The sequence below is a fragment of the Scyliorhinus canicula genome, chromosome 7, assembly GCF_902713615.1.
Source record: "Scyliorhinus canicula chromosome 7, sScyCan1.1, whole genome shotgun sequence".
Taxonomy (NCBI): Eukaryota; Metazoa; Chordata; class Chondrichthyes; order Carcharhiniformes; family Scyliorhinidae; genus Scyliorhinus; species Scyliorhinus canicula.
In genome coordinates, this window is record NC_052152.1 from 59585455 (window position 1) to 59597794 (window position 12340).

A 12340-nucleotide genomic window follows, 5' to 3' on the forward strand; every position below is an offset into this window, starting at 1 on the left:
GGTTGCATAGGGGAACGAGGCAGGGCTGTCCGCTGTTACCGTTTGCGCTGGCGGGACAGCATTTGACGATGACCTTTAAGGGGTCAGCAGAGTGGTAGGGGATTATGAAGAGGAATAGGGAACACCGGGTGTCGCTGTATGCAGACGGCCTGCTGCTGTTTGGATCAGACACCCTGGAGAGTATGGGGAGAATTATGGGCTTATTAAAGAGGTTTGGGGTCTTCTTGGGCTACAAGTTGATTGTGGTAAAAAGCAAGGTTTTTCCGGTGAATGAGGCGGGTAAAGGAGCCAATTTGGGGGTGTTGCCATTTACAGTAACCAGGGATTGGTTTAAGTATTTGTGGGTCCAGGTGGCAAAAACGAATGTCCTGCCAAAAAAGCGTTCCTATTTGTATTCCAGACTCGCCCGATCTTCATTTCGATGGCCCTTTTCCGGAAACTGAAAGCAGCGATTTCGGATTTCGGTTTATATGGGCGGAGAAGGTACCTTGGGTCAAGAGGGCCCTGCTACATAGGCAGAAAGAGGGGTGGCGTTACCCAATCTGCTGCACTATTATTCGGCAGCGAATGCGGAGAAGGTGAGGCGGTGGTGGAAAGGAGTGGGGTTTGAATGGATTAGGATGGATGAGGAGTTCTGTTGGGGGTCCAGCCTGAGGGCCATGGTGATGGCAGTGCCACCGCTGGCACCGAGAAGGTATACCGAGAGCTTGGTCGTACCCCATGTTTAGGGTGAGAAACCAGCTGAACTAATTTAGGATACAAGGGCTGTCGGTGCTAGCATAGCTGCGTGCGAACCACGGGTTCAAGTCGGGGGAGACGGACGGCATGTCCAGGAGGTGGAGAGTGGTGGGGCTGGTGAGGGAGAGGGATTTATATTTGGAGGAGAGGTTTGGAAGTCTGGAATAGTGGGAGAAGGTAGAGCTTAGAAAGGAAGCAAATTCAGGTCCATGCAAGTGAGGGACTTTGCGCGAAAGGTATGGAGATAGTTTCCCAAGCTGCCAAAATATACCTTATTGGAATGGTTGCTGCTCCCGGACGTGGAAGGGGAGGGGGGGGGGGGGGGGGGGGGGGGGGGGTGTAGAATTGGGAGCATATATGGGTAGTTGGGGGGAGTGCAGGTGGTGAGGATTAAGGAGAAATGGGAGGAAGAGTTGGGGGGGAGGGGGGGGAGATAGGATAGGGAGTGTGGAGTGAGGCACAGGGTGAATTTGACCTCATGTGTGAGGATGAGTTTGATACAGTTTAAGGTGGTACACAGGGTGCACATGACTCAGGCGGGGATGAGTGGGTTCTTCCAGGGGGTGACAGATGACTGAGAGAAGTGTGGGTGAGGACCAACGAACCACGCACATATGTTCTGGGGCTGTGAGAAGTTCAGGCGCTAAAGGGAGGGGGCGCTCGGGATGCGAGCAAAGAGAGTGGGGGTCGAGGCCAGGCCGGTCTCTGAGGTGACGATTTTTGGGGTATTGGAAATGCTGGAGCTGATGGAGGGAAGGAAGGCCGATGTTGTGGTCTTCGCTCTCCAGTTGCCCAGTGAAGGATTTTGCTGGAATGGTGGTCGACAACGCCGCTGAGGATGGCAGCCTGGCTAGGGTACCTGTACAACTTCCTCCGGCTGGAGAAGATTAAGTTTGAATTGAGGGAATCAGTGGAGGGCTTTGAGATACAGTGGGGACTGCTCATGATGATGTTTGAGGAATTGTTTGTCGCGGGGGGCAGGAGGGGGAGGGGTGAAAAGGGGGAAAACTTGTACAAACTGTAATTTGTGAGATGTGGAGAATGTTCTTCAATTTATTGATGTTTTTATATTACTAATTCCTGTTTGTCACCTCAAGCTTAAACTTCAAAAAATTAAACCTGGTGTAATCAGTATTATAAGTTTTGAAAAAATTCTTACTGCCAATACTGTGAAGAGAAGAGTAATGAAGAACAGTAGAGGTCGATGTCCCATACAGCATCTGGTGGCCATCAGGAAAAACTGCTCTTGGGCCATTTGCCTAACTGCTCTGTAAAAGAAAAAGTATCCAGCCTTTAGTTTTAAGTGCCAGCATAATTGCATGTTTTGCAAGTTAACTTATTGAAACGCATTGACATTTTTCTGTTCAGCTTTCATTTTCCTCATTTTGTTAACTGTTCCAAATATCAAAAGTACATTTATAAAGTACCTGTCATATCCTCATGCTCAAAAATGCTTCATAGTCAACAACTGCAAAGTGCAGTCTTTATTTTAGCCAAATATTTCATTTTGTGCATCTGGTACCACAAAGACTGATGAGCAGTTCCTCAATTTTTGGTCACGTTAGGGGATGATTTCTGGCTAAAACAATTCAAGCACGCCCATTCTAATTAGAAAAATGTCATGGGATCTTTTGCATCCACCTCAACAGTCAAATGAAGCACAGTGCAATATTTGATTCTGAAGACAGCGCATCAAAAACTCACTATTCCTCATGACTGCAATTAACTGTTTTAATTTTATATGATCAAACTCTGGATTAAGGTTTTGGTCTAGATTATGCCATCAGCAGCTAAGTGCTAATTTTGAAAAAAGTTGCCCACCAGGGTCTAGCAACCTCTGTTGTATAGATTTCTCCTTTCCTGATGTTAGCACGATCTGGTGCCCAGTCTAAGAGGCGGCCAGGTGATCAGCAACAGTGATGCCATTAGGCAGGATAAGCAGCCCACCACGTTGAAGAATTATCAGACAGCAACCCAGAAAATAAAAACCAATCATCATTCATTTATTTATAACTTTTACAGAGAATGAAATAAAGATTGGAACAAATACACTGGAGTAAAATAGAAACAGAAATATCCACTGTTTTTAAACATTACAAACCAATGGAATACTCAAAATAAAAACTTGCCATTCCAAACATCCATTAATTATTGATTTATGCTGTCTTATTGATTTATGTTCTGTCCTTCAGTGTACCTACTATCTAGCAACCACACCTAGCAACCATTCTTTCATTGTTTTTTCTAACGTCCACCCAAATGGATTCTATACTTTGATCCTCCTGAACCAAAATCATTCATTGATCACCACTGTATGGATCTCACCCGTTATTAACAGAGCCAACATGCCATCTTTGTTTCTTCCTGTCCTCCCAAAAGGTCAAATATCCTTGAATATTCAGTTCCTAGCTGTGGTCACTTTGCAACAATGTTTCTGTAATGTCTACCATATCATACTCATTTGAGCTATCAATTCATCCATCGTGTTACAAATGCTGTGTGAATGGAGGGGGAGGGGGCAGCATGGAAAAGGTTGGAGATGGCGTCCTGTGGAGGCACAGGCCTGGGGGCCCTGGTAATGGCGCCGATTCCGCTCCCTCCTACGAGGTATACCACGAGTCCGGTGGTGGCGGCTACCCTCAAGATTTGGGGGCAGTGGAGGCGACATAGGAGGGAAGTGGGGGGCTCGATGGAGGCTCCGTTAAGGGGAAACTATCGGTTCGTCCTGGGGAACATCGATGGGGGGTTCCTGGGGTGGCACAGAGCGGGCATCAGAAAGCTGAGGGACCTGTTCATTGACGGGAGGTTTGCGAGCCTGGGAGAGTTGGAGGAGAAATTTTAGCTCCCCTCGGGGAACATGTTCAGGTACCTGCAGGTAAAGGCGTTTGCTAGGCGGCAGGTGGAGGGATTCCCTTTGCTGCCCGCGTGGGGGGTGAGGGACAGGGTGCTTTTGGGGGTCTGGGTCGGGAAGGTATCTGATATCTACAAGGTAATGCAGGAGGTGGAGGAGGCGTCAGTAGAGGAGCTAAAGGCTAAGTGGGAGGGGGAGCTGGGGGAGCAGATCGAGGATGGGACATGGGCGGATGCCCTGGAGAGGGTTACCTCTTCTTCCTCATGTGCGTGGCTTAGCCTCATCCAATTCAAGGTGCTGCACCGGGCCCATATGTCCAGGACTAGGATAAGTAGGTTCTTTGGGGGCGAAGGCAGGTGTGTCAGGTGTTCGCGGAGTCCAGCGAACCATACCCATATGTTCTAGGCATGCCCGGCACTGGAGGAGTTCTGGAAGGGGGTGGCGAGGACGGTGTCAAGGGTGGTAGGATCCAGGGTCAAGCCAGGCTGGGGACTCGCGATTTTTGGGGTTGCGGTGGAGCTGGGAGTGCAGGAGGCGAGAGAGGCCGGTGTTTTGGCCTTTGCGTCCCTAGTAGCCCGGCGGAGGATCTTGCTACAGTGGAAGGATGAGAGACCCCCAAGCGTGGAGACCTGGATCAATGACATGGCGGGTTTTATTAAGCTGGAGAAGGTCAAATTCGCCCTGAGAGGATCGGTACAAGGGTTCTTTCGGCGGTGGCAGCCTTTCCTCGACTTTCTGGCTCAGCGATAGGGAACTAGGTCAGCAGCAACCCCCGGGGGGGGGGGGGGGGGGGGGGGGGGGTGTTGACTATGTTTATTTAATTTAATTTATTTTCAAGTTCTCTTGTTGTTTACCGGGTTTGGGGGGGGGGCTCAATATAGGCGTTGCTACGGTCTTGGGGATGTTATGCTTATTATGTTGTTTTATTGTTTTTGTTACTGTTTGTTATGTATTTTGTGAAAAACTTTCAATAAAAATTATTTTAAAAAAAAAACAAATGCCAAGTGCATTCACATAGAGCCATTAATTTTGGCATTTTACCATTTTCCCCTACTCTGACTATATTTGCTGGTGCATTCTTTTGTTTATACACTCTGTGCTTTCCTGTCACACTCTGGTCATCGTTATCTCCATCGTTATCCTGCATTACTGCCTTGTTCTTTTTCTCTAACTTCCCAAATCTCCCCTCACATGAAACGTCCCTATCACTTTAAAGCCCTCCTTACAGCCCCAATTATACAATTTGCCAGTGCACTAGTGTCGGCTTAGTTCCCAATATTACAGTTCCCTTTTTCATTAGCACCGGTGCCCCAGTTCTCCATGAATTGAAACCCATTTCCCCCACACCAATCTTTGAACAACCCATTCAACTTTCTGAACTTATTGATCTCATGCTAATTTTCACATGGCTCAGATAGTAAAAAGATTATCCTTTGTGGTTCTGCTCTTTAATCTCTAGCTACTCACGATGCCTCAGTACAACTGCTTTCAAAGTCCTACCTGCATCATTTGTACAAAAATGAATCACTACTACTGGATGTCCTCTCACACCTGGATATACTCCCCTCCCACTCCATGTTGGTCTCCAGCTCTGAGGACACATTATTAACACCAACACGGGCAGGCAACACATCCTTTGGGACTCTCAATCTCAGCTGCAAAGAACAGTATCCATCCCCTTAACTAAATTCAGGGGCAATGGGAGCAAGCATGGATGTGTGTTAATGATTGTGACCAGAAGAGAGAGGAGTGGGATTAGAGCTGTTCAAGTCCTTAACACCAGCTAAACTGAATACAGGAAAAAGGAGACAAAGAATGAACTAAAATGGGCATTTCACACTGTCCTTCTTAAGTTCGATGTTTGGGATCCAGAATTCGGTGTTTGCAGGATTCTGCCATGCCTTTTGATTTACTAAGTATATTGTGTGGGGTCAGAACCTATGCAAAGCAATAGTTTAATATTCAACAGCAAACATGTTTATCTTCAGAAGGATCAAAATCTAATGAGAAGCTGTCAGTTAGGGAATCCAATTCCCAATTCAGGAGAAATTAATGCCCTATCCATCAGCTAACGCTTTTTCCAAAGATCATCAAGTACAATGGCCAGTAAATCCTCCCGCACACCAACTTCAGGAACAGGAATTATATTAATTGGAAGCACGTACAAATGATAATTTCATTTAAGTTTCCAAATGTATTGCACAAATTTGTGGTGATAACAACAGCTCAATGGCAGATGTCAGGAAATCACTGTCCTAATTTTGTGAAAATCATGATTAATAGATCATGGCAAGGTGATAGTAAACCTACATTTTAAAATTCTCAAACATAGATGAAAAACAACTTATTTTCCTGGAAGCAATTAATTTTGGCTATTGAATTCAACAGTTAAACTGATGGCCACACATTTCTACGCTTTAGAACTTTTCATCGTCACGGTCCTCTTGTACTTTTGCAATGTGGCAGCTGAGGCAGGCGAGAAGCTTCCAGTCCCTATTGATGATGCTCTTAAACCAGCTGATAAAGGGTCAGCACAGTGGCGCAAAGGGTTAGCCCTGCTACCTCAAGGTCCCAGGTTCAATCCCGGCTCTGGGTCACTGTCCGTGTGGAGTTTCTCCCCGTGCTTGCGTGAGTTTAGCCCCCAGAACCCACAAATGTGCAGGCTAGGTGGATTGGCCATGCTGAATTGCCCCTTAATTGGAAAAAATGAATTGGGTACTCTAAATTTAAAAAAAACAGTTGATAAAATTAACAGCAACATGAACTGATTTATTTATTTAAAAAAAAATTTGAGTACCCAATTCATTTTTTCCAATTAAGGGGCAATTTAGGGAGGCCAATCCACCTACCCTGCACATCTTTGGGTTGTGGGGGCAAAACCCACGCAAACATGGGGACAATGTGCAAATTCCACATGGAAAGTGACCCAGAGCCAGGATCGAACCTGGGACCTCGGTGCCATGAGGCAACTGTGCTAACCACTGCACCACCGTGCTGCTTCATGAACTGATTTATTAACTTGCTTTGCTAACGTTCAATTCTGCCCCTTTCTTTTTCTATATATCCCCTTCCTCCCCAAAGACTAAACAGAAACAGATCGACTTCATATCAGGACTTGAGGCAAAAGGTTAATAGAGACATGATGCTTATTAACTGACTTCAAGTTGCCATAAACACCACATAGCCAATATCCACAAGCCCTAGCTGGGAGCAGAAAGTCCTGCCCACCCTCCCCCCACCAAGCCATCTATGTGGGGGACTTTGACGGCCACCATTCAGACTGGGGATATAGAGTGGACATCCAGATGTGACACACAACCCCAAACAGCAAGGAACAGTCCATTTAGCCAAATTGAATAGGGGTTACTCTCCTGACCTGTTCTGGGTCAGTTCTCTTAACGGGACTCCCCTCCCACAGAGCCTCATCTCAGATGACTAACTGCACAGCCCACACCGTCCTCTAATCGTTCACATAGGTCTATGCATTCCAGTGGTCAACAGTGTCACGAAGATGCAATGGAACTTCCGGAAAGACAATTGGACAAGATAGTGAAACCTTGGAACGCAGAATCTTAACGATCCCACTATGAAAAATCACTGTTGACGAAGCATACAGCCATCTCTGTGGTGCCATCAACAAGGCAGCCTCCATGGCAATTCAACATGCTTAAATGAGGAGTGTGCTGCCCCCTAAAGGAATATTAAGCTGATCGAGTTCCTCAATGCCCGCAGGATGTGCTTCAGCCTAATCCATCATTTTGGAGTAGCCCAAAAGCCACCCACTCAAAACTGCCCCTCAGTTACTACCAACCATGCCTCCCAGTCACCTGCTTGCCATAGCCAAGATATCCTTGGACAAAAATACCAAAATAAACATCCACTATGAACCAAGACATCACCATCAGAAACAAAGACAAGACATAAGCCCCACCCCCTTCAAGTTTGCAGAACCACAGGGCTAGAAATGTGGCGAGGCAGCAGGATATGACATATGGGGTTATGAAACATCTGGGGCCCCGAGATTTTGGCCTAGCTGATTTTACAGGTGGTCATAGATTCCAAAACCATTCCCAAGTAGTGGCAGACAGTAAAAGTCAACACCATACCAAACCAGGAAAAGACCCCACACTTGCAGCTAGCTACCGTCCAATCTCTCGCCTGTTGGTCCCATATAAAATCTGTGAACGCCTCATCCAGCAGCACAATTGTAGAAGTCCTTAGCGTCGACCAAGCTGGTTTCTGCAAAGGCTGCAGCACAGGGTAACAGGTACTGGCCCCATACCACCTGCATTGAAATTGGCTTTCAGAAAAGTTTGAAGACGGGTGTTATGGGCCAGGGTTTAGAGAACATCAAAGTATATCATGGAGTTCAACTGACCTATAACTAACTGTTTATAGATTTTGGTTATGAGGAGCACAAGGGCCTACTCTTCAGGTATTATGCAACATAGATCTTAAGCACTTTAAATCAAAAACAAAGTTTATTCTACCAATTCGGTTAACATTTTATAAACACACACTGTAAGCATTTTTATCAACTACAAACATACACTCCCCCCCCCCCCCCCCCCACACAGCTACAGTACTCTATATTTAACTCTGAATAACTTATTTTACTGACTCACTCAAGTAACAGCATTCATAAATCAGACAATCCCTTCAAATTATCAAGTGATCTGGACACCTTTTATCATACAGAGAGACACCAAAATAAACCTTCTTTGTCTGAATGCAGCTCCCAACGGTCTAAACTGAAAGCAAAACACAGCCACAAACAGCTCCCAGCTCAAAACGAAAGTAAAAGCCAGAACAACAGCCCAGCTCCACTCACACAATGACATCCCTGAAGCTATTGATAAACACATTTCTTCAAAGGACATTCCCATGACACAGGTGCTGTGTCCCTTGACCTCACATTGACTATGACAGTTTGGCAGACTGGCTTCCTCCTAAAGCTGTCACACAGCCTTCCTCCCGACTAAAAATATTGGAACATTGTTGAACAATCGAAGGTTCAGAGTTTACCTTGGACAGGCAAAATGTACACGGAAAAGACAAATCAATGGACACCCCCAAGGCTCAGTACTGGCTCCAACCCTGTTCAACTTGTACACAAAAAATCGTCCAAAAAACTACCGTCTGAAAACTCATACATGCTGACTGCATATGCTTCGCAACTCAAGCACCTGACTTCGATACCTTGGACCGGAGCCTAAACAAGAACATGTCAAACTTGAACAATATTGCAACACATGGTGACGCAAGCCAAGCCCCATAAAAACAATATCCAGTTTATTTCATCTTTACAACGCAAAAGCCAATAAAGAGATTAACATCCAAATGAATGAATGCAAGTTAAAGCACCAAGCAACTCCAACATACCTCGGAGTGACACACACACACACACACACACACTAAAATCAGACTTGCAACAACGCACAAAATGATAGAAAAATTGGCTATGCTCCCACCTGCCACTTCAGCCCACCCAAGGTACAACTCCCATAAGGGGGCCAATCTGGAAAAACCCTCCCACACAGGACTTCAACACAAATTCCACTTGGATAATTAAATATATAGGCCGGTTTAGCACAGTGGGCTAAGACAGCTGGCTTGTAATGTAGAACAAAACCAGCAGTGCGGGTTCAATTCTCGTTTCAGCCTCTCTGAACAGGCGCCGGAATGTTGCAACTAGGGGCTTTTCACAGTAACTTCATTGAAGCCTACTTGTGACAATAAGCAATTATTATGATTATTAAATGGGAATCATTGGACATGACAAACAAGTACCTAATCTCAAAGCCAACCCAACAGCCGCCTGGTTTTAACCTCCCAGGGAAAGAGTTGTCCACCCTCAACTGGTTCAGAGCTGGCCATGGACCCTGCTTGGCCAACCTCCACATTGGGGCATTGGTGTCAACCTCCACAAATGGGACATTAGTGTCGGCCCCTTATGTGCCTGTGGGAGAGAGTAAACCATGCACCACATCACAGAAGACTCAGCGGAGGCCTATCCTCACTCAACACAGCTGGGCTGGAGGAAGCGGTTTGGCTTACCATAGAATCCTTACAATGTAGGAGGCCATTTAGCCCATCAAGTCTGCACCGACCCTCTGAAAAAGCACCCAACCTAGGCCCTCTTCCCACCCTATCCCCGTAACCCCACCTAACCTGCACAACTCTGGAAACTAAGGGGCAATTTTATCACAGCCAATCCACCCAAACGGCACAGCTTTTGACTGTGGGAGAAACCTAGGACTCGGCGGAAACCCAAGTAGACAGGAGGTAAAGTGCAAACTCCACAGTCACCCAAGGTCAGAATTGAACCCGGGTCCCTGGCGCTGTGAACCGACAGTGCTAACCGCTATGCCACTGTGCTGCTTCGGGACTTTGCATTTTGCTAAATAAATAAAATTACTTACTTGCTGTGACAATGCAGTAGCAAATCGATTATGAAGGTCTGCCATGCCTTTTCTTTACTGAGTGTATCCAGTGCTGTTGGAACCAGTGCAAAGCACAGTGTCATCACCTCCAGTGCTTCACAGCAAACATGTTCATCTTCAGAATCTGGTTCATTTCCTGCATTAGTCTTCAATGATACAAAATGCAATTTATGGTAAGAGTCCACAACTGAAAAAAGCAGGATATTCAACATTTCCTATATTTCTTATGGTTTAAAAATAATATTCAATTAAAAAGACAAGATGGGCTCTCAATTCAACTGCACCCCACCCCCCCACACAGTATTTCTTGATAAAGGTCACTGAAAGAGTAAGGCAGCAGGAAAATAAAATACTGAGTGCCTGCCCACTCCAGTGCTGAAACAATCACAATTAAAGTTATTTCAGAAGGGGAAATATCTTATAGAATCATAGAACTTACAGTGCAGGAGGCCCTTTGGGCATTCGAGTCTGCACCGGCCTTTACAAAGAGCACCCTATTCGAGCCCACGTATCCACCCTATCCCCGTAACCCAGTAACCCCACTCGATCGTTCTGTACACTAAGGGTAATTTAGCATGGCCAATCACCTAACCCGCACATCTTTGGACTGTGAGGAAACCGGAGCACCCGGAGGAAACCCACGCAGTCACAACGTGCAGATTCCGCACAGACAGTGACCCATCGGGAATCGAACCTGGGACCCTGGAGCTGTGAAACAACTGTGCTAACCACTATGCTACCGTGCTGCCATGGTATTCAGTACCATTTCCCTTTAACTAAGTGGAATACAATTGATTGCACATTGATTACATGAATACTTTTCCAAAATTCTGGATTTTTCATCCTATTAACTCGTTAAAAATTCAAGCATTTGAAGTACTCTCCATTTAAAAAATAAAATACATTCATAACTTTTGTTAGATTACTCGTTTCGGTGTTCGCATTCTACATCTTTTAATAACCGGTTGTGTTGAAAAGCCCAAGCAATAGTTGATCAACATGTTTGATGCAGCTAATGTTAGCATTATTGGGCAGCACAGTGGTCCAGTGGTTAGCACTGATGCCTCATGACGTCGAGGTCCCAGGTTTGATCATGGCTCTGATTGAACTGTACGTGTGGAGTTTGCCCATTCTCCCCGTGTTTGCATGCGTTTCGTCCCCACAACCCAAAAATGTGCAGGGAAGGTGGATTGGCCATACAAAATTGCCCCTTAATTGGGAAAATGAATTGGGTTCTCTAAATTTATTTTTTAAAATGCTAGCATTATTGTATTGCCATATTATTTTCTGTGTGTGTAATGTTTAATTGACTAATTTAGAAAACAAATGCATCCGTAACATTTAATTGCTCAACATATTCTTCAAGCTCCAAATCTAAATTCACTTTGTTGCGAATGTTTCTTGCTCTTCATGCCAAACGGCTAACACCCTTTCAAGCCAGTTTCAGATCATTAACAGAGCTCTTCTATCAGCTGATGTCACAGATACTGGAGGTGGAAATGACCATCTCAGTGAATGGGACGAATATCCCAGACAAGTAAAAATGGACTTGGAAAATAACCATCTGCACGGTCTCTTCTAGATCTTGAAATAAATAACCTATAGTTTCTTGATGCCTCCTCTTACCTCCCACAGATTATAAAATGAAGAATTACAATGAATAATTGTGTGGCATAGATAGTTGGAGTAATTACTTGCCGGCTATATCAGTCATTTTCCTGCAATGCAGATCCAAATGGAGACAGTCTGAAGACTACCCGAACACTGCATACAGGGGTTGCACGAACACACACACACATCACTTGTGGCTGTGCATACATCTTGCTGGAGCTTGAACCATATTTACTCTGCCTGCAAGAGGCTTCAAATTTAGCTTGGGGTGGGTGGGGTGTGGTGGTAAGAGGGGGAGGGGGGAAAGAAGTATAAGGAGGGACAAAGTCTGGTATAAACGTCAGGCAACTTATCCAGCTAGGTTTCTTTCAAACCTCAGCGTCACACTTCATCCAAAAGATGGTAACTCCAACATTGCAGCATAGCACTGAAATGTCTGTCTAGATTATGTGATCAAGTCCTGGAGCCCAGCTGGAATGCTCAAACTTCTAACTCAAGCTAAAAATGTTACAAACTTAAGTGGAGACTCGATGAGTCTTCCACACTATGACTACCAGCATGAATATCTGGCTGCCTTGCTCATCTCTTCTCCCAAGGCATCTCTGATCCACTTGATGAGTTTCACTAGTTTTCTCTACTCCATTGTTGGTCAAATTGAAGACTGATGACTTTTCTCAATTTGAAATCTATTCATAGT

General features: G+C 45.4%; 1 protein-coding gene across 5 annotated transcripts in view; it reads right to left on the minus strand.

The window, feature by feature from the left end:
* Positions 1-12340, minus strand: part of usp9 (ubiquitin specific peptidase 9) — a 379823-nt gene that overhangs the window by 139860 nt on the left and 227623 nt on the right. For all 5 annotated transcript variants that reach the window (XM_038802114.1, XM_038802113.1, XM_038802112.1 and 2 more), the window contains 2 exons: positions 10012-10178; positions 1898-2006 (listed from right to left, as the gene is read on the minus strand). In XM_038802114.1, the coding sequence (XP_038658042.1) occupies positions 1898-2006; positions 10012-10178 (276 nt within the window). The remainder of the gene's footprint in view (positions 1-1897; positions 2007-10011; positions 10179-12340) is intronic.